Source organism: Oncorhynchus clarkii, chromosome 2 (assembly GCF_045791955.1).
Source record: "Oncorhynchus clarkii lewisi isolate Uvic-CL-2024 chromosome 2, UVic_Ocla_1.0, whole genome shotgun sequence".
Lineage (NCBI taxonomy): Eukaryota > Metazoa > Chordata > Actinopteri > Salmoniformes > Salmonidae > Oncorhynchus > Oncorhynchus clarkii.
In genome coordinates, this window is record NC_092148.1 from 24,716,133 (window position 1) to 24,737,666 (window position 21,534).

The 21,534-nt window shown below is 42.1% G+C and overlaps 3 protein-coding genes across 8 annotated transcripts in view; 1 reads left to right on the forward strand and 2 right to left on the reverse strand.

Moving 5' to 3' along the window:
• Positions 1–54: 54 nt before the first annotated feature.
• LOC139364789 (cytosolic 5'-nucleotidase 3) lies at positions 55–14,996 on the reverse strand. Of its 2 annotated transcripts, none has more exons than XM_071101887.1 (9): positions 14,200–14,996; positions 3,224–3,322; positions 3,019–3,088; positions 2,862–2,908; positions 2,687–2,772; positions 2,522–2,611; positions 2,144–2,306; positions 1,762–1,962; positions 55–1,589 (listed from the first exon to the last, which is right to left on the reverse strand). In XM_071101887.1, the coding sequence occupies exons 1-9, from the start codon at positions 14,335–14,337 to the stop codon at positions 1,488–1,490; spliced, it is 996 nt and encodes a 331-aa protein (XP_070957988.1). In that variant the 5' UTR covers positions 14,338–14,996; the 3' UTR covers positions 55–1,487. The 2 variants fall into 2 exon arrangements, with proteins under 2 accessions (XP_070957988.1, XP_070957996.1); XM_071101895.1 differs by lacking the exon at positions 14,200–14,996 and adding an exon at positions 4,778–5,017.
• Positions 13,498–21,534, forward strand: part of LOC139364802 (autophagy protein 5-like) — a 28,932-nt gene continuing 20,895 nt past the window's right edge. The window contains exons 1-5 of one of the 5 annotated variants that reach the window (XM_071101912.1): positions 13,498–13,626; positions 17,281–17,428; positions 19,872–19,987; positions 20,765–20,926; positions 21,274–21,401. In XM_071101912.1, coding sequence (XP_070958013.1) covers positions 20,819–20,926; positions 21,274–21,401 — 236 coding nt within the window. In that variant the 5' untranslated portion in view covers positions 13,498–13,626; positions 17,281–17,428; positions 19,872–19,987; positions 20,765–20,818. Of the gene's footprint in view, positions 13,627–17,280; positions 17,429–19,698; positions 19,988–20,764; positions 20,927–21,273; positions 21,402–21,534 lie in introns of those variants that run through there. The other 4 variants (XM_071101924.1, XM_071101906.1, XM_071101943.1 and 1 more) reach the window with 4 other exon arrangements.
• LOC139364822 (dynactin subunit 3-like) lies at positions 16,182–19,683 on the reverse strand. Its single transcript, XM_071101956.1, has 7 exons — positions 19,456–19,683; positions 19,069–19,153; positions 18,837–18,923; positions 17,270–17,353; positions 17,104–17,162; positions 16,920–16,979; positions 16,182–16,644 (listed from the first exon to the last, which is right to left on the reverse strand). The coding sequence occupies exons 1-7, from the start codon at positions 19,555–19,557 to the stop codon at positions 16,558–16,560; spliced, it is 564 nt and encodes a 187-aa protein (XP_070958057.1). The 5' UTR covers positions 19,558–19,683; the 3' UTR covers positions 16,182–16,557.

A 21,534-nucleotide genomic window follows, 5' to 3' on the forward strand; every position in this document is an offset into this window, starting at 1 on the left:
TCACCCACAATTCCAACACAAGCTTGATCGTACTGTTGAACAGAAAACACCATCTGTTATTTGACAAGTTTTATTCACAAGTTATTTCCCCCGCTGTTCTTTAGACAAATCTGAAGTTAAGAAAAGGCCACATGCAGGTGTAGCAGCACGTTTAAAACGCTAACATTTTAAATATAAAACGTCAAACATGTGCAAGACAAAACTGAGAAACTTAAGGGGGGGGGGAAATAAGCATTTCCAAGCTTGAGGTAGAACCACAAAATAAAATGGTCAATGGGTGTGGATAAAAGGCCAAGTTAAACAAAATATGAATCTTATTGAATGTCGCTGATCCACAGACCAAGGTGCTTTACCCAGTGGTGTTCTCTTGTAATATACTGCCTATTGATTAGGCTACTTTTTCTGTGTAATGACTTCTTTGGTAGCACTTTATTTGACACTATATCATTCATAAAGTCAGTTACATTAACAGTAATACCCCATAACTAACTTATGAAAATCTTTAGCACCACTAGTTACTACTATTATCGCAACTGTCATTCACAATTTTGTTTAATTTCTTGATTCAATTTTTATTTTATACCTTTATTTAACTAGGCAAGACAGTTAAGAACAAATTCTTATTTACAATGACAGCCTAGGAACAGTGGGTTAACTGCCTGGGCAGAACGAAATGTCTTGATATAAGCACCATAAGGTATCTTATAACTCATGCAGTATATTTAAATGGCACATCAAATGTGCAGTGTTAGTACTCTTGTAAAATAAAGTGCTACTTTCTAGTGTGGCTACAGTAGCAAAGTCCCCATGTGAAAAAACTGATAGAGATGCAGACATGGCTTTTCTTGTGCAAGACAGAATCCATTACTACATCCATAAAACCACTGATAACATTCATACCAATGTCTGAGTATGGTTCACCCGTAGACAGGTTCACGTTATTTTTTCAGACCTACATTGATTCCTGTAGCCAAGCTGTTGCACAATGCAAGGTGACGTAGTGTGGTGAAATGCATGCTAGGACTGTTCCAAAGACGTCGCTGTGTTCTTGTGTGGATGCTCCGTTTATGACTTGCAAGCTGATACAAGCATTACAATATCAAAAATATGAACAATTACACGCAAATTATAAAAAATATTTAGTTAGCATTTTTTGGGGGGTTGCTATTACTTTTTAGTTATGGGGTGGAGTACATCGACAAGGTTGCAGACAGACAAAGACTGAGGCTGTGTACTTTAAAATAGTTCATTGAGAGGAGAATAAATGTCTTCTTAAAGAGGGGAAGGGAACGTCCAGTACCCAACCATGACCCTATGGTTGGTGGCAGAGGTGGGATCCAAGGAGGGGTGCCCATGGAGCTAGTGTATGTCGAGGGGCTGTGAGTCAGTGGCGGGGGGCCAGTAACGTCCGTCTGGGGGTTCAGAGGTCGGTTCATTTTCCATGGGTTTGGGGGAAGTGTGTCAGTATGATGTGGAGAGGGGATGAGTTATAGGATCTTCTGAAGGATGGAATTGGGCACTTCTAGAGTCTCGTCCTTTACCAAGACGATGTCATAAGAGTCCAGATATTTCTCCAAACGCTCCTCCACCTGCCAGGGAAGAGAGAAGAGTTACGATGCACAAACAGCACATAACCTCATACTTTTTATATCAGTCACTATAGTCACATCTTCAGACTATTCATATGCAGTAATTTAGCTGGTGATGGGAGCAGATAGAGTTGAAGACTGGCGATGGGGGGAGGGGAGGCTTTGCGGGCACCTTGTCATTGAGGAAGCCGATCTTGAGGATGTTCTCCACGTTGGGCACGCCGTCAGCCATGTTGAGGTCACCTAACGAGTCTCCCAGCAGCACGATGTTACAGTTGTCCTTCACCTGTTTGAAGTACTCCGTGTTGCGCAGGGCGCCGTCATGCTTGTTGAACACATGGATCAGCTCTCCCTTGAAGCCCTTCAGCTCGCCCTGAGAGAAGAAAAATACTTGAGTTTAAATGGAACTGAGCTAACGGATGCAACTGCAATGCAATGCATACACCCAGGTAGAACCATACCTTTTTTAATCAGGTTTATCAACACTCGGAAACTCAGGCCTATCCTCAGCATGTACCAAGCTCTCCTCGAGGGACGGGGGGGGGGGGACTTACATTCTCATCGAAGTCCATGAAGTTGGACACCACCTTGACGTTGGGGTGGTAGACCCCCGCCTGGTGGATGATCTCCTCCAGGACGTCTCCCAGACCCGCTGAGAAGATGAACACGGGCACGTTGTGCTGCTGGAGACGGTCAAAGAACGGCTCATAACCCTCCCTGTGGGACAGACATGTAAGCATTAGAACCACTCATATCCCTCCCTGTGGGACAGACATCCAGCTTATATGAACGAAAATTATTCACAGGCAGAAATAAATATTTCGTAGAGCTCGTGTTTATGAAGCGGCAATAACGGCCACTCTGGCTCAACATGTGTCCTGAGCGGCTTTCTGTAGGTTAAATTAATTCACATTATTTTTATCAGGTCTTACCTCAGGCAGGCATCTGAGTCTCTCACCACCTCTGAGAGTTTGTCCTTCTGTAGCCTCTGCTCCACCAGTAATGTGTGGGACTTAAAGTACCTGTCAACACACACACATTGGGCCTTAGCGAGAGCAACGGTATGTATGTGCACACGTGTCCATGCGTCTACTCACCATTCTACCATAAATGGATACTTCTCCTCCATCGTTAGATGGGGGTCGATCTCTATGGGGTAATATGTGTTCTTAAGCTCCAGTAACTAAAAGACAGACAGAAAATCAATTAGCATTAACACGTGCTTTCGTGACACCTACAAATACTATTAAGCAATAGTAACATCAAACAAACCTTCGTCCTACAATCTTCGGTGACAAGCTTGCAGTTGTCAATGATATCTATGTGGAAAGGAGGACTTTGGTCAGATGGATAGGCCAGAGACAGTCATAGGCAGGTAACTTATTTAGAATCCCAGTGAATGTTGAAATGGTTTTAATGTTGTACTTACTATGACACGTGGGGCAGCGTTTGCCGTTGACTGCGAACCGGCTTAACGTCATGTCAAAGTCAGTGATGACCTGAAAACAAACCGGGAGAGCCATGGAGGGGAGTCAGTGATAACTCTGGTCATCATACTGTCACCACAGGGTGTCACTGTTCAGCGAATACGAACGGCCCATTTCTCTTTGCACACCCTTCCCCTCCTACTGTACCTGTAGTTTGGAGGCGCCACCCTTGATCATGTCACAGATGATCTGCTCCACCCGCTCTGGATCCCTCATGTGGACCGTGTTCTTCTCAAACTCTGGCATCTGAGAGATGGAGAGGGCGAAAGACACAGAAAGAGATCATTAAGCATGCTTCTAATATGCACTACTACAAGTAGCATGTAACACCCATCACTGAATCGATAAAATCATTTAAAATCAATAATTGAAAAGAATGAGGAGGACTCAATAATAAAATTAAGTGCTGAGGTTAACTTGAGTTGGGCCTATGGTTAGTATTTGGTGGGGTGCGGGTCGAGTTTAAAAGAGCACCGTCATTTTTTGGGGCCAATGTAAGAGGAGCCAGGAGTAGACTAACTGGATATCACAACACCCCTCGTGCCCCAGCCCCCATCTCCCCAGGGCCATAGCAGTGGAACAGCTGATGTTATGGATCCTTCTTCCGTACATAACTGACCACCACCCAAACAAGCCCCAGGCCAGGAAGGAGAAGACCTGAACCACAAACAACTTACAGGGCTGCAGACACCAATATTTTCTATTGAATCTTAGCTACTTGACTTGGTGGTCTAACTACAATATTAGGCTAATGATCAGGCAACGAATTAGGTTCAGGTGGAGAAATGAGAGAGCGATCTATAGCGCAGTTGAAGCCCTGTTGACATGTCAGGGCAGGAATGTAGCAAACCATAAATACAACCTTCAGCTGGTGTGTGTGTGCGCGCGCACCCTTTTCTCCCCTTGAGTGTATTTTTAAGGTTGCTAATAAAACCTTGACTGAAAGGTGGGTGGAGCTGGAAAAGATCAGGGGTGTAAACTAGATACCTGGGTATTCCTTCACCAGACTGTGTTTGAGTATCAAAATAGCCCACACCCCATCAACAAACAACTTTGTGCACACACACACACACACACCCATCAGTGGTATGCAATAGTGTACCAAGACTGTTTTGTGGTATCAGTGGACGTTATGACTGGGATGTAGGTTAAAGTCAGGAACCCCTTCACCCCCCTTCTTTACAACCCTCTCACACCACTTAAATGTAATACACTGGGTCTGATCCATGTAACAGAACACCCTCTCCTTTGGTACATTTGAGTTGTTTACGCAATGTCATGCGCCGTAATGTCTTTAAGAAATACACCGTTCCAGATGCATAGGCTACATTGACAACATTCTTCCGTTTTAAAAACACTTAGACCACACCTATGTAACTCATTCTTGAATATTAGGTATAAACTTAGTTAGTGGGAAGGGAGAGCAGAATCCACACACACACACACACGTGTCGAGCCAAATACCAGTCATACCTATTTACAACTATCAACTATTAACACACTGTCCTCTAATGATATTTTACAGTATAGACTCCATAACAATCCATGAATTCCCATCTTCCATGCATTCAGTTCATCCTTTCTCCAACTCTAAACACAAACATAAATAACACGTGTAGCCTAGTCATTGTCTGACTCTCCAGAGCAATTTGTAGCTGGTGCTAACAGCAGGGCTCAGACCAACAGCACACACATACTTACCTTTTCCTCTGGTCTTGCACAAAACAAGTGAAGGGAGTGAAGAAAAGGTTCTCTGTCAGCAGAGGGCTTATATAGGCAACGCAACAGAGGGGGCGTCACCCAAAATAGATTAGACTAGATAATCCCTCCCCTTTGTAAGAGGCCAGTGACGCACTGACACGCAAATGAACAACTCACACACCACTTCAATTTACGTCATAAACACAAAGATTAAATTAACATGTCTTAACACACCCACACAGAGAAGGCAAGTAGATGAGGGGACATGGAATCGCCCCGTGGCAGTAGTTTACCTTTGACCCCTCAGCTTTTAATAGAGGTACTGTAACTGGAATCCATTACAATCACATGATGCAACAGAAACAGCCCTCCCACTTGTCTGGATTATTGCCAGGCCAGGGACGAAACCCTGCGGTGCATTTCTCCACCAACACTGAGCACAAACATTTCAAGACCCCTACCCTGTCCTACATGTTTGTGTGTGCGTGGCTATGGAATACCCAGGGTCAAAGGGTCATGGTTCATCAAATCTGCTCTCCGCCAATGAGAAGCCATCTGAGTTTTTCCCCCTGTAGGTGATATGCCGCGTTCACACACTAGTCGGAACTGACATTTCTGACTTGCCAATCAGCAAGTCAGAAATGTCAGTTAGGAGTCCGTCATTATTTAGACCTAGCACATAACAAACCATACCTCAGCTGCAGGGTCACATACCACCTTTCAATAGGCCTAACTCAGGTAGAGAGTTCTAATCACGTCTCACAAAAATAAGACTACACACACACCTATCCAATCAACATTGATCAAATAACTAGACAACGGAATGGCTGGCCAATCATATTGAGGTCTGCATTTCCACTACCATGGTGACTGTTGAGTTTCTGACACTGGTATCATATGTAGGTGATAAATCCAACCTCTCTCCACCCAAGTCTTGGGAGCAAAAGGTCTAAAATAGAGACACTTATGCAGTCGTCTTTTTTATAAGACGTTTAAAACAACAAGGATATACAAAAACAAGTTCCACCCAATCTAAAAGGTTTCCCCCCCCATAAATAGGCTAGGCCTACATTTTCAACAATCATTGGAAAAACTGTCAAACATCAGGTGTTGAAAGGGAGTCCATTGGCGATTCTGCCTCACCCGTAGAAAAAATAAAATACATTGGGATAACACAATTTAAAACCCATTGTCAGTTTGTAACTTTTTCAACATCCGTGAAAGTGCTGGCTCAACATTCCTTTCTACAGTGGAGGGCGTCTCGGTCTCACCCCCAGCCTTGTTCACCAAAGTCAAAGGTTATAGAGGACACAGCTGGAGCAGAGTACGAGAGTTGGAGTTCATTTATAGTAGTCTGTATTCAGACTACTATCAGCCACCGGGCAACAGAGTGGAAGAGGTGCTTTGAGGCATTTCCATTTACCTGTGCATTTGTGACAGAATTATGCCTACACAAATATAGGGAAGAGAAGTTATCTTGGGTGAATCAGTCAATGTAAGAATCTACTGAACATTTCTGCAGCAAATGTAAATAAAGACCTACTATGTGGAACAAGGGCAGAAGAGAAAAACAATACATTAACAAGGGCTGTGAGGGCATGCTGCTGACAACATTTTAGTTCAAGAGTTTTGACTGAGCCAAAATGTTGACTTTGCCAGGCAGGCTTGGACACTCATTTCCCTAGAACAGCGTTCTGATAAGCTGCGTGTGCTGCTCTGTGATTAAAGTAGGGCTGTGGTTGGGCCCTATGTAGTTTGGCAAAGTATCATCCAGATTGCCACAGAACATTTCATGATAGCTTAATAACATTCTCATTAGAATGCATTTCTCTTAAAACTTGCAGTGCCCACTGAAAAACCTAAAATAGTATTGGCTCTGGGGTGGAGTAGAAAGGTCCTATTAGAGGTCTTACCCCTTGAAAGAAAGTATGTAAGAGAAACAGAGATCCGCTTGGCCCTATACGCCATGCCTCATAAATATGAATAGGTAGACAGTAAAGTGGACAGTGTCTGCTGTAAGAGCTCTTCAGCTAACAGTATCACCACAGCACAGGCACATGGACAGTCCTCTCTGTCGTAGATAAACTCCCTCTCCGCAAAGGAGGAAGGCTGTAACTCTGTTGCCCCTGGATAAGCCTGCCGTGTCACAGGAGAAGTCAGAGAGAACTGGAGGTCGACCGATTAATTTGATTGGCCGATTTCAAGTTTTCATAACAACTCTATTTAACATGGCAAGTCAGTTAAGAACACATTCTTATTTTCAATGACGGCCTAGGAACGGTGGGTTAACTGCCTTGTTCAGGGGCAGAACGACAGATTTTTACCTTGTCAGCTAGGGGATTCAATCTTGCAACCTTACAGTTAACTAGTCCATCGCGCTAACCACCTGCCTCTCATTGCACTCCACGAGGAGACCGCCTGTTACGCGAATGCAGTAAGAAGCCATAGTAAGTTGCTAGCTAGCATTAAACTTATCTTATAAAAAAACATCAATCATAATCACTAGTTATAACTACACATGGTTGATGATATTACTAGTTCATCTAGCTTGTCCTGTGTTGCATATAATCAATGCCGGGCTCATTCGCGAATAAGGACTGTCGTTGCTCCAACGTGTACCTAACCGTAAACATCAACGCCTTTCTTAAAATCAATACACAGAAGTTTATATTTTTAAACCTGCATATTTAGCTAAAAGAAAGGTTAGCAAGCAATATTAACCAGGTGAAATTGTGTCACTTCTTTTGCGTTCATTGCACGCAGAGTCAGGGTATATGCAACAGTTTGGGCCGCCTGGCTCATTGCGAACTAATTTGCCAGAATTTTACGTAATTATGACACAACATTGAAGGTTGTGCAATGTAACAGCAATATTTAGACTTAGGGATGCTAATAGCGTTTCAAACGTCACTTGCTCTGAGACTTGGAGTAGTTGTTCCCCTTGCTCTGCAAGGGCCGCAGCTTTTGTGGAGCGATGAGTAACGCTGCTTCGAGGGTGGCTGTTGTTGTTGTGTTCCTGGTTCGAGCCCAGGTAGGGGCGAGGAGAGGGACGGAAGCTATACTGTTACACTGGCAATACTAAAGTGCCTATAAGAACATCCAATAGTCAAAGGTATATGAAATACAAATCATATAGAGAGAAATAGTCCTATAATAACTACAACCTAAAACTTCTTACCTAGGAATATTGAAGACTCATGTTAAAAGGAACCACCAGCTTTCATATGTTCTCATGTTCTGAGCAAGGAACTTAAACATTAGCTTTCTTACATGGCACATATTGTACTTTTACTTTCTTCTCCAACACTTTATTTTTGCATTATTTAAACCAAATTGAACATGTTTCATTATCTACTTGAGGCTAAATTGATCTTATTGATCTATTATATTAACTTAAAATAAGTGTTCATTCAGTATTGTTGTAATTGTCATTATTACCAATAATTGGTATCGGCGTTGAAAAATCATAATCGGTCGACCTCTAGAGAGAACATTTGTGACCTCAGCCAAACAAGGTCACTTATCCAGCAATATACACCTGTACTCTATTGTGTCGGTCACCCCTCCTTGGACTATTTAAGCCTAGACTTTGTTGAGCGACTTAACCACATTGTAGTGGCGATTCCCTATGAAAAGCCACTGGCACAGGAGAGAGCTGTCCATAACACGTCCATTTTTCTAAAATAGCAACATAGATCAAACTGAAAAAGATGTCCAAAAGGAAGTAAAACAGTTCAGCACTGAGTAAGACTGTCTATTGTCAATCTCCCCCTAGACTGTCTATTGTCAATCTCCCCCAAGACTGTCTATTACCAATCTCCCCCTAGACCGTCTATTGTCAATCTCCCCCTAGACTGTCTATTGTCAATCTCCCCCTAGACCGTCTATTGTCAATCTCCCCCTAGACTGTCTATTGTCAATCTCCCCCTAGACTGTCTATTGTCAATCTCCCCCTAGACTGACTGTCTATTGTCAATCTCCCCCTAGACTGACTGTCTATTGTCAATCTCCCCCTAGACTGACTGTCTATTGTCAATCTCCCCCTAGACTGACTGTCTATTGTCAATCTCCCCCTAGACTGACTGTCTATTGTCAATCTCCCCCTAGACTGTCTATTGTCAATCTCCCCCTAGACTGTCTATTACCAATCTCCCCCTAGATTGTCTATTGTCAATCTCCCCCTAGACAGTCTATTGTCAATCTCCCCCTAGACTGTCTATTGTCAATCTCCCCCTAGACTGTCTATTGTCAATCTCCCCCTAGACTGTCTATTGTCAATCTCCCCCTAGACAGTCTATTGTCAATCTCCCCCTAGACAGTCTATTGTCAATCTCCCCCTAGACTGTCTATTGTCAATCTCCCCCTAGACTGTCTATTGTCAATCTCCCCCTAGACTGTCTATTGTCAATCTCCCCCTAGACTGTCTATTACCAATCTCCCCCTAGACTGTCTACTGTCAATCTCCCCCTAGACAGTCTATTGCCAATCTCCCCCTAGACAGTCTATTGCCAATCTCCCCCTAGACAGTCTATTGCCAATCTCCCCCTAGACAGTCTATTGCCAATCTCCCCCTAGACAGTCTATTGCCAATCTCCCCCTAGACAGTCTATTGCCAATCTCCCCCTAGACAGTCTATTGCCAATCTCCCCCTAGACAGTCTATTACCAATCTCCCCCAAGACTGTCTATTACCAATCTCCCCCAAGACTGTCTATTACCAATCTCCCCCAAGACTGTCTATTACCAATCTCCCCCTAGACTGTCTATTGCCAATCTCCCCATGGAGAAAGTGGAGTGAACATGTTTATTTGCTTGAGAGCAAGCATGAAGCACTACAAATGTTCTTGCCTGCAATCTAGTGGCCAATGATGAATACATGCGACCATTTCAATCCCAAACACAAACATGTAGTAGATGCCAATCATTGACCAACAGGACACCACAGTGGGCTGGGACATCAGGCAACACGCCTGCTACAACTGGATACTGTGGAGTGGCTGTGTGTTTTTGTAACAGTTGATGTCTTTCCCATGCTGGGGACACTGTAATAATCCAGAGTGGCGCAGTGGTTTAAGGCACTGCAACACAGTGCAAGAGGCGTTACTACAGTTCCTGGTTCAAATCCAGGCTGATTCACATCCGGCCGTGATTGGGAGTTCCATAGGGCGGCGCACAATTGGACCAGCGTCTTCTGAGTTTGGCTGGGGTATGCCGTCATTGTAAATAAGAATTTGTTCTTAACCGAGGATACAGGTATCCTGTGTTCTTTTCTCTCCTTCTCCCCTCACAGGTGAAAATCATCACTACCCAATCAGTCACCAATCAAGCATCAATCAGAAGACACACCTCCTCCTGTATCCTACCCAATCGCAGTTCCTTTCCCTTGGTTTAAAAACCCTGTCAGTTGTTTGCTCTTGAGCTCAATCTCTCTGTAAATGCCATGTCTGTAGGTCTTTCTGTTTCACTCTCTCTTTATGTATTGACCTCTCTTTTGTTTGAGCACCTCCATATCACTTTGTCCTCACCTGTGAGTATTGTTTTTGGTTATGGTGTTTGCTGGTGGGAAAAGGGGGAAACAAGACAAGTCGCCCATGGGCATACACTACCCGTAGGTAAACTTTGTTAAATACACTAGTTAGTGGGTGGTCCACCCAGTTCTGTATTTTTGGTTAGTTAGCTGTTGTTGAAATAGGCTAGTCTAGCTTAGGGGTGTTTTTGAATACTTATTATTTCTTTCCTTAGGTCCAGCTCAGCCCCTTCCCCCCCCCCCCCCCCCCCAATTACCGTGTGTTTACTAAAACCCTGAGTTTGGTGGTAGATTTCAGTAGTCGTGGTTATTTCGTTCACACTTTTACTTTGTCACTATTATAAATTGCATGAGTTATGTTACGGGTCTCATTACCATCCCCCCCTAGACTGTCGGGCCAAAAGGGATTCTTAACAACCGACATGCCTATTTTTAAAAAAAATGTATTTCACCTTTAACCAGGTAGGCTAGTTGAGAACAAGTTCTCATTTGCAATTGTGACCTGGCCAAGATAAAGCAAGGCAGTTTGACACATGCAGAGTTAAATCAAGGTTAAATAAAACAAAAAAAGAGCGCAAAGCTTGCCTAAAAAGAACCCCAGTCAGAAAGCAGGGAATAGAGCAGCCAGCACATTCCTGGAAGAAGTTTAGTGTGAATGAATGGGTCAACACTTGAGGTCGACCGATTTAATCGTAATGGCCGAATAATTAGGGCCAATTTAAAGTTTTCATAACAATCGGTATTTATTGGCGCCGATTTGCCTTTTTTTTTACAGCTTTATTTAATCTTTTTAACTAGGCAAGTCAGTTAAGAACACATTCTTATTTTCAATGACTGTCTAGGAACAGTGGGTTAACTGCTTTGTTCAGGGGCAGAACGACAGCAGCTCTTCGTTGTGCGTCAAGCATTGCGCTGTTTATGACTTCAAGCCTATCAACTCCCGAGATGAGGCTCGTAACCGAGGTGAAATGGCTAGTTAGCATGCGCTAATTGTCGTTGTGTTGCTGGTTCGAGCCCAGGGAGGAGCGAGGAGAGGGACGGAAGCTATACTGTTACACTGGCAATACTAAAGTGTCTATAAGAACATCCAATGGTCAAAGGTTTATGAAATACAAATGGTATAGAGGTAAATAGTCCTATAATTCCTATAACTACAACCTAAAACTTCTTACCTGGGAATTTTGAAGACTCATGTTAAAAGGAACCACCAGCTTTCATATGTTCTGAGCAAGGAACTGAAACGTTAGCTTTCTTACATGGCACATATTTTACATGGAACATATTGCACTTTTACTTTTTTCTCCAACACTTTGTTTTTGCAATATTTAAACCAAATTGAACATGTTTCATTATTTACTTGAGGCTAAATAGATTTTATTGATGTATTAAATTAAAATAAGTGTTCATTCAGTATTGTTGTAATTGTCATTATTACAAATAAATAAGTTTTAAAAATCGGCCGATTAATCGGTATCGGCCTTTATGGTCCTCCAATAATCGGTATCGGCATTGAAAAATCATTATCGGTCGACCTCTAGTCAACACGCTAAGTTTAATGGAGGTCTGAGATATATATATATATGGAGGTCACCCTCCCTGCCGTCTATAAAACAATGCTAACTTGTTTTCTGCACCGGTTAGTGATGTGTCAGACAACTTAAGAGTCTGGCTGCCTGTGAGGTACAACTGTCTTTCACTATATCAAACAATGATTCTGCAACATTTCACAGACACAATTGACACTGTGATAGTTTGAATTATTACATGCAATACAACAATTGTTGTACAGTGTCTAAAAATAACTGAACAATAAGATGTAGCAATCTTCACTATATGAGCCATGTCACAATTCACATCAAGTGGGCTAACCCTATTTTATTTTTATTTTTATTTTTTACCTTTATTTAGCCAGGCAAGTCAGTTAAGAACAAATTCTTATTTTCAATGACGGCCTGGGAACAGTGGGTTAACTGCCTGTTCAGGGGCAGAACGACAGATTTGTACCTTGTCAGCTCGGGGGTTTGAACTCGCAACCTTCCGGTTACTAGTCCAACGCTCTAACCACTAGGCTACCCTGCCGCCCCTATTGGTGCGCTGCCTTTCACACCAGTGACCCTGGTTCATTTCCCTGCCCCGCAGTTTGCTACTGGCGTCAGAAGTGGGATGGCGGCCGTGAGGCAATCGAAGCACACTGCCCGGACATGTGAGGGGGCTGAGAAGTCAAAGCACGGGGACATGCCTTCCTGTTCTAAGGGGGCAGTGTAGCATTGCTCGCTATATGGCCACGTTACAATTCCCACCAAATGGGTTAATCTGATTGGGGAGATGCATAGGGTGTTTGCCATTCACTGAAATACATTTGTCATCCAATCCAGATAGTCACTCTAAATCTAACCTAGGCTGAGACCCAACAGCCACACATAATGCTAACAAATCCTCAGTTGTACCCCTTGATGGTAGGTTGTCTAAACATCAGTCTGAAAGAAGTTGCTGTAAAAAGACAAGTCTCTATAAACCAGAATGTTGAATACAATGAGATTTAAAGCTGCAATATGTAACTTTCTGGGTGACTTGATCAAATTCACATAGAAATGTGTTATAGATCTGTCACTCATTGAAAGCAAGTCTAAGAAACTGTAGATATGTTCTATGTGTACCGTTTGTATGCTTCCTGTTCTTAAATGTTGCATATTTTTGTACACCAGCTTCAAATACTATATTTTTGGTTATGGAAAATATTTCACAGCAGTTTAGATGGTACAATGATTCTCTACACTATACTTGCTTGTTTTGTCACAAACTGAAATTAGGTATACTATTAGAATTTTGGTAACCAGAAAATGGCAAAGCGATTTCTGCATTGTGCATCTTTAAATATGGTAAATCTTTAAAAAGTACTTTACTGGTTGTCCGTGCTGTTTGTCCTTTAGGCGGTAGGAAGTGGAGATAGGGCTAACCACAGGAAAGTGTTATTTACCAAACTTTTTGCAGCGCCTTTAGGCTATTTTACTTGTATTTTCCATCTCCTGATGCACAATATGTAAACAATTGCGGAATGTAACCGAACTGTCAATCAAAGCCCATTCCCTCGCAATTAGCTGGAAGTGGTGGTGAAATTTGCCATCTGATTTCGTGGTACAATGTTTGAACTGTGCTTAGGTTAAACGCGGCCGTTGACATGTTGTGCAAGTCATGTCAATTGTGCAAGTCAATTGTTTCAGCATTGAAAATACAAACCGACATACAGTCAGGTTAATGGCACTACTCTGGATATTTTGTCTCAGATTACCTTCTACATAAGGACAGAAATCAGTGGACAACAGGTAAAGTACTTTCAAATGAAGTTTATTCAACAGTCTGACATGTGATGGGACTGATCACAAAAAGTGAGCCTTTATGTTAGAGACGAGAGATGTCTGCCACTGTCGGATTCGTAGAGACTAGATGGTAGGCTACATGTCCTAAGATTGAGAATGGACCTTAGAGAATCACAAGATGTAACTAGCAATGATGCTTGAGGACAAGCAATGTGAAAAGTAAAGCTCACACCTGACCTGTAACTCCGTATTTTGACATACCAGTTGAACTTATTTGATAAGACACTAATTTGGCTTCAAAACTTGTTTATTTTGTACAGGGGGCTCGAGAGTAGAGCAGAAGGGACTTTGCAACCCATTGAACCAACATTATTTCAACATTGTACCACGAAATCAGCTGGCAAATTTCACCACCTGACAAACAGCGTCAGTTTAATGTCATGTCGCGATTTTGGACAGCTTTTCGTGACACCACCATAGCTACCTAGCAAATAATGACCTCTAAACCACCCTTGTTAGTTCTAGGAACATCCGCGACTGCGCAATACACACATGAACAGCACGCGCGAGCCCACTCACCATCTCGATGATCTTCGTTTTCTTTCCCGCTCTCTTCTTCTTGGCGAACATGTACTGGGCGAGAACCACACCACCGAACAGGGCACATACACTGGCACTGGCCGCGGCACCGACTTTTACTACGGCAGTCTTGTCCATGGTTGTGCCGCTCCTAACAAACAGCCCTAGTCCTTCCTTATGTCAACATGCTCCCTCCCTCGAGTCGATTGCGCGGAGGCTGTAACTGACTACGCACCCTCCTGCCACTACCACTGGGGGTGAAAGCGGGGGGGATGATGTGCATTTATACCAAAAAAAAATTAATCATCCAGGGGTATTTAACCAAACGTACCCAACTATTTGATGTAATTGTGTTGGTAACGCATAGAGTAAAATGCTATAATTAAGAAATGTAAACACACTCAGTTTCAGTATTATTGGTTTCGAATTAGTATGAACCACGTCCATGGAAACGAGCCCCAACAAAAGATGTTTGCAACGAAGTAATAAGAATGCATTACATTAGTCATTGCAATTAATTATTAGTCATTACTATAGCCCAATAATATGATAGGGTGCGTGCGTGTCTGCCTGTATTTCGCAATATTTTAGTCTGCATTTCAGATATTGTCTGCAGAAAAATATGTACCTCCATTACCAATTATGCACATTTTACACAATAAAGACTAATCAATTACAATAATAATTGCCCCCATCTGCTGCCAAATTGACCACATTACCGAGCGCGTGCTAGACAGCAGGATAATCTCAATTGTATCCTCCTCGCGTCCTCCCTCTTCTCAAAACCCATTGGAAGACAGAGGGGAAGGACCTCTGGTTTGTCCTCATCCAATGAGGTTTGAGGAGGCGAGGAAAGGGGGCGAGTTGAGTATGCAATAGATATTCTTCCTGTAACGATAGCAAGCTCTTGATTTGAAGAGGCAAGGGGTGTCAACATGTTTGATACGTTACTATAATTTGGAAACGGTTTCAATCCAACCATTCTGTGGATAAATTAACTGCCTCATGAAAAAAGTCACGACCGGGTTGATGGAAATAGGATATGCCGGTACAATTGAATAAATGCCGACAATTTGTTCGTTCGAATTTGTGGTACTGTGTGTTTAAAAATGAATTATGTGAGAAATTGGGGTCGAAATGTCTTTATGCGCAAATATTGATATACTAACGTACTGTTCACATCGAAGTGAGAACTTGTTCTCAACTAGCCTACCTGGTTAAATAAAGGTGAAATAAAAAAAAAGTAAACTTTGAGTCACGCGATGATATGTTGTGTGGTCCCACTACGACTAGGGAAACCATGCAGTTTCTAAGGCTACAGATGGAAAAATGATTCATTTCACAGGGTGGTGAGTGCACGTGGTGAGTTTGATGCTCCTATCCAATGCATATTGAGGGTCTTATTCTGGTGATATAATGATCGATGTGGCTGCCGTTTGACAAATAAAAATATCACTCTTAACCATAATAATCTCATCATGTAGGTAGCCTACCCGGAACTTGAGCAGCTGGCTAAAGCGCACGTGCCAAACCCAGTGTGCACATTTGCTATAACGCAACAGTTTTGACAAAACCATTAATATAATTGAAACGCATTTAACTTGTATTTTTCATTCAGACATGGACATTTTACAATACACGTTTTGTCCACCACGACATCACGCACACAGGCTTTATCCGCAATAAATCCGTTTAATGAAAACATCTCTGGTGGGAAAATGCTTATTTTAGAATATTCGCATGAAAATCTGTCAGAAATTGGATGGAAACCTACCTTGTGACTAAAGATAAGTTTTTTACAACCGATCGATTGTAGCTCTCAGATTGTAAAACGTCTTCTCTTAGTCATAGATATGGCTATTGAAATAGCTGTAATTAAATGCTAACAGAAAAACAATTCAAGCACACAATTGAAGTTTCGACTTTTGTTGTTTTAGAACAATATATTGAAACAAGTATTGCAAACAGAAGTAACCAAATAGTTCAGTTTGAATAGTATGGATTTTATTGCAATTACTTTACATTTGCGGTCATGCTGTCTGATAAAACTATTTAAAACCAGGACTTCGTGGAAGAAGAAAGTTAGTGCAAATTCTTCTCTACACTTCTGTCAACCGACCCAGAAAAAAAGCAGTGTCTTGTGACTGCCTGGAGCAGTGTTGCACAATTGGAATGCATGGGTACATTGTATGTTGAATAAATGAACAAGAATAAAAATAAAATAAACTATGCAAATGTCTCTTGATGTAGCTGTAAATAAATAATACCCAGCAAGTTACATTAAGCTGCATATAGGACCCTTGACACACAGATGACATCATGCCGTGACACTGTCATAACAGTCACTGGACATGGTCGCTACTCCACTTGACGGATGCCCTTTGCCTCCTCCACTTTCCGCAGGCTCTCATCCCACTGGGTGAACTGCTTGGACAGCAGGAACATCTGCCAAAGAGGTCAAGGTTCAAAGAATTTGGTGGGCCAGGCAGTTCATTCCATTAGCACAGACTAGACAGTTCTCAGAGTTCAACATGACTTGACAGAAAACAATCTACAACCACTCACGTTCATTCATCTGACCGAGGTCGGGAGACACGATAGCCAATGTACTCGACACAGTTTCACTAGCTAACCTCAGATACATTTTCCTCTGTCTTGATCAGTGTTATTTATTCACTTCAATAATTCCATTATTTGCTATTATAAGGAAGGAAAGGTACCATTTTGTTGTACTCCTCAAACAGTTTCTTAACCTCTAGGGACTGGGCTTCAGTTTGGTCCTTTGGGAAAATAACAAGAACAGTGTTACTACTGTAATTCACAAAAGTCAATCTAGCTTGTCTTGTGAGAAAAGACAAAATCAAGAAGCGGGGTGTGAATAAGTAAAAGGGGGAGGGTTCATACCTGCTCTTTGATGTGAATCTGAGACAAACGCTGTAGCTTGGTGGCATGCTCTGGCACATCTATGAATGAGAACTTTACAATAAGTTGCGTTCAACATAAAAAAAACACTAACTCAATACTTCACACAGACCACATTGTAATGGTACTTAAATTCCCTCGCACTGACCTCTGATGTAGTTGCTGTCCAATAGTGGCTGGAGGTTGCTGACCTGCTCCAGAAGGGTGGCCTGGGAAAGCAGGAAGTCCTCCTCTTTGGGGAGAAACAAGTGCATGAGTTTGAGACTGGAGGCACATACCAGGGATGCAAACTGGAGGGCCCAAAAAGGTGACTTTTTAAAGATTTTTTTCCCATTGAAACATGCAAAAAAAAATCCCTGCTAGGGGGGAAATGCATGTTAACTAACTAAAAACTAAGAATATGACCTACATGATCAGCGCCTGTGTGTAAAATAAAAAAAAGTGGTTAATGTGAACCTAATCCAAATATTGGATCTAAATATTGCACTTGGGGGAAAAAAACATCTTAAAGCAGAAATAGAATGAAACAAACAGGCATTTTATTTTTGCTCTATTATAGAACAAGTGCACAAGGCTGTATGCAAAAACAACATTCTCTGAGTAATGTTTTTTATAATCCACACACACACACACTACTGTCAAATTCAACACAAAAACTATTACATTGTACACATTCTGCCTGTGGACATCTGTTCTACAATACAATGTGCCAGCAAAAGTGAGAAAGAGGGAACGTGTGTGGTGTTCCGTTCACCTCTATAGTGGCATCCAGTTTAAGTCAGCTCCAGCTACACTTGATCTCTGAATCCACTTAACAAGCAACGCCTAATTTTTCACCTAATTCTCTCATTCTGAAAATTAACCACATACTGTAGGGGGAAAACATTAGTTAACAGATAGTGGTTAGTTCGTTAGCTAGTTAACATTTCACACAGATTGCCAGGGTCCAGTAAGCAACTCACGCGTTATAACTTGAGTAACGGCAAGGAATCGTATAGCAGTTAATACTATAGCGAATTGGTTAGGTTACTAATGTTAGCTCATCTGATGTTGTAACATTACCTAGCTAACGTTAGCTGTGACTTTATTAGCAATATCATTTTCACACCATAAACTCAATTATTTGATCAGATGAGTTGGCTAATGTTGCTCAACATTTCTCTGGCTAGCTAATAACGGAGAATTTCGATCCAGCGAGCAAGATACTTAATGCTAATACTTGTTCCACCACACTTTCTCCCTCATCTCACACGTTCCAAATGCCAGTTGTTTTTCGGTTATAGATCATGAAGTACGCTTCATCACCCCCGTCTCCGTGATCAGGCTTCTTACTTACCTCTTCGTTATCGTTCAGGGGACGCGCTGCTGTAACTGACAAGCTGCCTTTCCAGAGAGCGCACTGATGCTTTAACTAGTAAATTGGTTGTCTCTTCTTTCTTCAGTTGCGTGCTGCGCTGCATTCTGTTATGTAAACAGACAATATTGCTCCAAACGCTCATCACTTCGATCGCTTACAGCCAGTAGTGATACGAAACCCATCTCCCAAACTTTTCTCATCTGATCTATACGAATCACATAGGTCACCTATTTTGGATTCGAAACGGAGAATTTCGCCGAAAGGTGGCATACCCATACGCCAGAGGCCTACTCAATCACAATGACACAGGACCAAATTCGCCAACATTTACTCACATATTTAAATGAAAAACTCTTACCAGCCAGGATGAATTCCAGCTTCATGGCATCAGGAACAGTGATGTGGTCAGTGAACTGAGGGTCCAGATACTTCAGCAGGTCCTCAACTGTACAAAGAACAAAAGGTTGTAGAATATATACTAGTGACTATGTGGGAAATATAATCACAATTGACCCTGCTTTGTGATTGTCCTGGTAATAATGTGTCCAATCCAAGTCACACAGTTATGTGTCGTCTAAGATGTCACTCACTCTTTTTGTGTAGAATCTTCACTCGTTCCCTCTTATTTGCAGTGTTTGCAAGGGCGGCCTGAACTCTGGAGAGGGAATCCGCGCACTAGGGAACAGAGTGCATTATATGATGATAAACCAAAAAGCTAAATTTGAAAATAAACCGTGTTTATAGCTGTACTGGCATTGAGTTACTTAGCTATCTAAGTACCCGTTCGACATTAAAATGTTGGATTGTAGCTAACTTGTTGGAATGCCCTGGTATAGCTGTTCCTCACACATGCGCCATAATATTGACGTCTAAGCATTGATTGTATTAAATCAGTGTGCAAAAAGGGCGTTCGCTAGCTAGCCAAAGCAGCCAGTTGAATCGCTATTCTGCATTTCTAAAGTATAATATTGTCAAACCTTCATGGGTTTCCCTCCCTTGTTCCTTCTTTCACCGTATATACGACTTTCCAGCGTCTCAAGACGCGTTTCGAGGTTATCCACTTCAACTTTCTTATCCATTCTTGATTCAGAGAGCACAACAAATGGATTTGGATCCTTGTAACGACGTAGGACAGGCGACGGCGCACAATTATTGCATAATTGCAAAACATCTACGGACCGTGAAAGGGGCCATATTTGTTGTCCCTAAAGAAAACTTCTGCTGTTTCCAAACTGTAAATGAAACTACAAAATGACTTATCGATTATTTAGCGAATAATAATGAGCGTCACTAACCAACAACTTTATAGGTCCTCTTTGCACTGAATACAACCATCTCGACATGATTATTGCAATACACTACAATGAACGCTGGATGTCACTCTATACTGCAGGTTACACCTCGTCAGCGAAAAGGGGGATTTTCTTGCTTTTTTTCCTTGACAGGCGAATGACAACACCACCACGGCCCTCTTCCTTCATCGCAGCTGGTTACAAACGCTCTAGAAAAGTAAGATGTTGTTTATCATTTGTCTAAAAACTTTTAGAAATGATATGCTCCTAGTCCTACCACTTGTTTAGGGCAAACTTTCAAATGTGCCCACAGCCTCGCTACTATTTCTGCCAGTGAAGCTAGGTAGCGTACGCAGCTATCTAGCTAGTTGGCTAGCTAGCAAGTCAATACATAATAATGTACATGTAAATCGTTGCTTAGTTAACTATGTTAAATGTAATCTTATTCCTCACCACCAGTGAAGTCGTGGCTAGTTAGTTACAGTATCTAGCTAACACTTTAGCTAACTAGCACTTTGTATTTCTCCACTAGCCTAACGCTGGCTAGTTGAAGTTGTGTGTTCACAAACTGTGGTAAGATTAGAACTCTTTGCAGAGCTGTGATTGACTGGTTCAAAAGAGCGCTTGATTGACACGTTCTGTAGAGAGCTTTCGAACGTTACCATTCTGGTGTATTCTCTCGTATGAGACTGTCATTGGAGCAAAATCTGGAGTTCAAACAACAATGGGCCACTCATAGACCGATAATTATAGTTTTAGCCGTGTTTTGAGGTTATGCAGGGTTTGTTTACAATTACATTGTTTACAAACAACCAAGTAAAACAAACTCATATTTTGGGTTTGGATCGGGTACGACAGTTCAACTCAACTCATGAGGAGTTAAACTCTCATGTTATCAGTTAAACTCTTAAAATATCAATGGGTATATAACATTCATTTAAAATTCCCAAAATGAATGTACCAATCCCAGATTGACACTTTAATCTGATGACAGGTGGTTTGTAGCTAGAGAATACTTCATTTATGTGCCACTGGGAGCGACAGGAGGATGGCAGATGACAAGGACGTGCTGCGAGATGTTTGGTTTGGTCGGATTCCGACCTGCTTCACACTTTACCAGGATGAGATCACAGAGAGAGAGGCCGAACCCTTCTATGTAAGTGTGACATCATGCAGACTAATACTAAGTTTTAAAAAATGTCTCTTTGCTGGACAATGTCAGTGGAGGCTGCTGAGGGGAGGACAGCTCATAATAATGCCTGGAATGGAGCAAATAGAATGGCATCAAACACATGGAAACCATGTATTTGATACCATTCCACGAGCCTGTCCTCCCCAACTAAGGTGCAACCAACCTCATGTTCAATGGACATAGCATTTGTGACATAGGTGTAGCTAATTCAGGTCACACATGATGACTACTGAGCTGGCTTGAGCCATGGACTCTTGCAGGAACCGAGATTGAGCCCCAAGTCTTCTCCCCCTCTGCTGTTCTCTCCTCAGCTCCTCCTGCCAAGGGTGAGCTACCTGACTCTGGTCACAGACAAGGTGAAAAAGCACTTCCTGAAGGTCATGAAGGCCGAAGACGTAGAGGAGATGTGGTTTGATTTCGAAGGAACGCCACTCAAATGGTGGGTGAGCTTTAAATTAGGACTGTGTGTTGTAAATTATTGACTTCTTTTAACAACTACTAGTGAATATAATGGTTAGAATTCCCTGTGCCCCTCCATAGAAACAAGTGTCCTAGCACAGCAGTAGGTGTAC

What these genes read in the sequence shown, in the direction of transcription:
- LOC139364789 (XM_071101887.1), bottom strand. Translation starts at nt 14,337, where the DNA reads ATGGACAAGACTGCCGTAGTAAAAGTCGGTGCCGCGGCCAGTGCCAGT. An exon ending in GACTCAGATGCCTGCCTGAG is followed by an intron (nt 2,307 to 2,521) that starts GTAAGACCTGAT and finishes TCTGTCCCACAG; the next exon opens with GGAGGGTTATGAGCCGTTCT. An exon ending in TCGGCTTCCTCAATGACAAG is followed by an intron (nt 1,590 to 1,761) that starts GTGCCCGCAAAG and finishes CTTCCCTGGCAG; the next exon opens with GTGGAGGAGCGTTTGGAGAA.
- LOC139364822 (XM_071101956.1), bottom strand. Translation starts at nt 19,557, where the DNA reads ATGGATAAGAAAGTTGAAGTGGATAACCTCGAAACGCGTCTTGAGACG. An exon ending in GGACAGCAACTACATCAGAG is followed by an intron (nt 17,163 to 17,269) that starts GTCAGTGCGAGG and finishes TCTCATTCATAG; the next exon opens with ATGTGCCAGAGCATGCCACC. An exon ending in TTGAGGAGTACAACAAAATG is followed by an intron (nt 16,645 to 16,919) that starts GTACCTTTCCTT and finishes CCTCTTTGGCAG; the next exon opens with ATGTTCCTGCTGTCCAAGCA.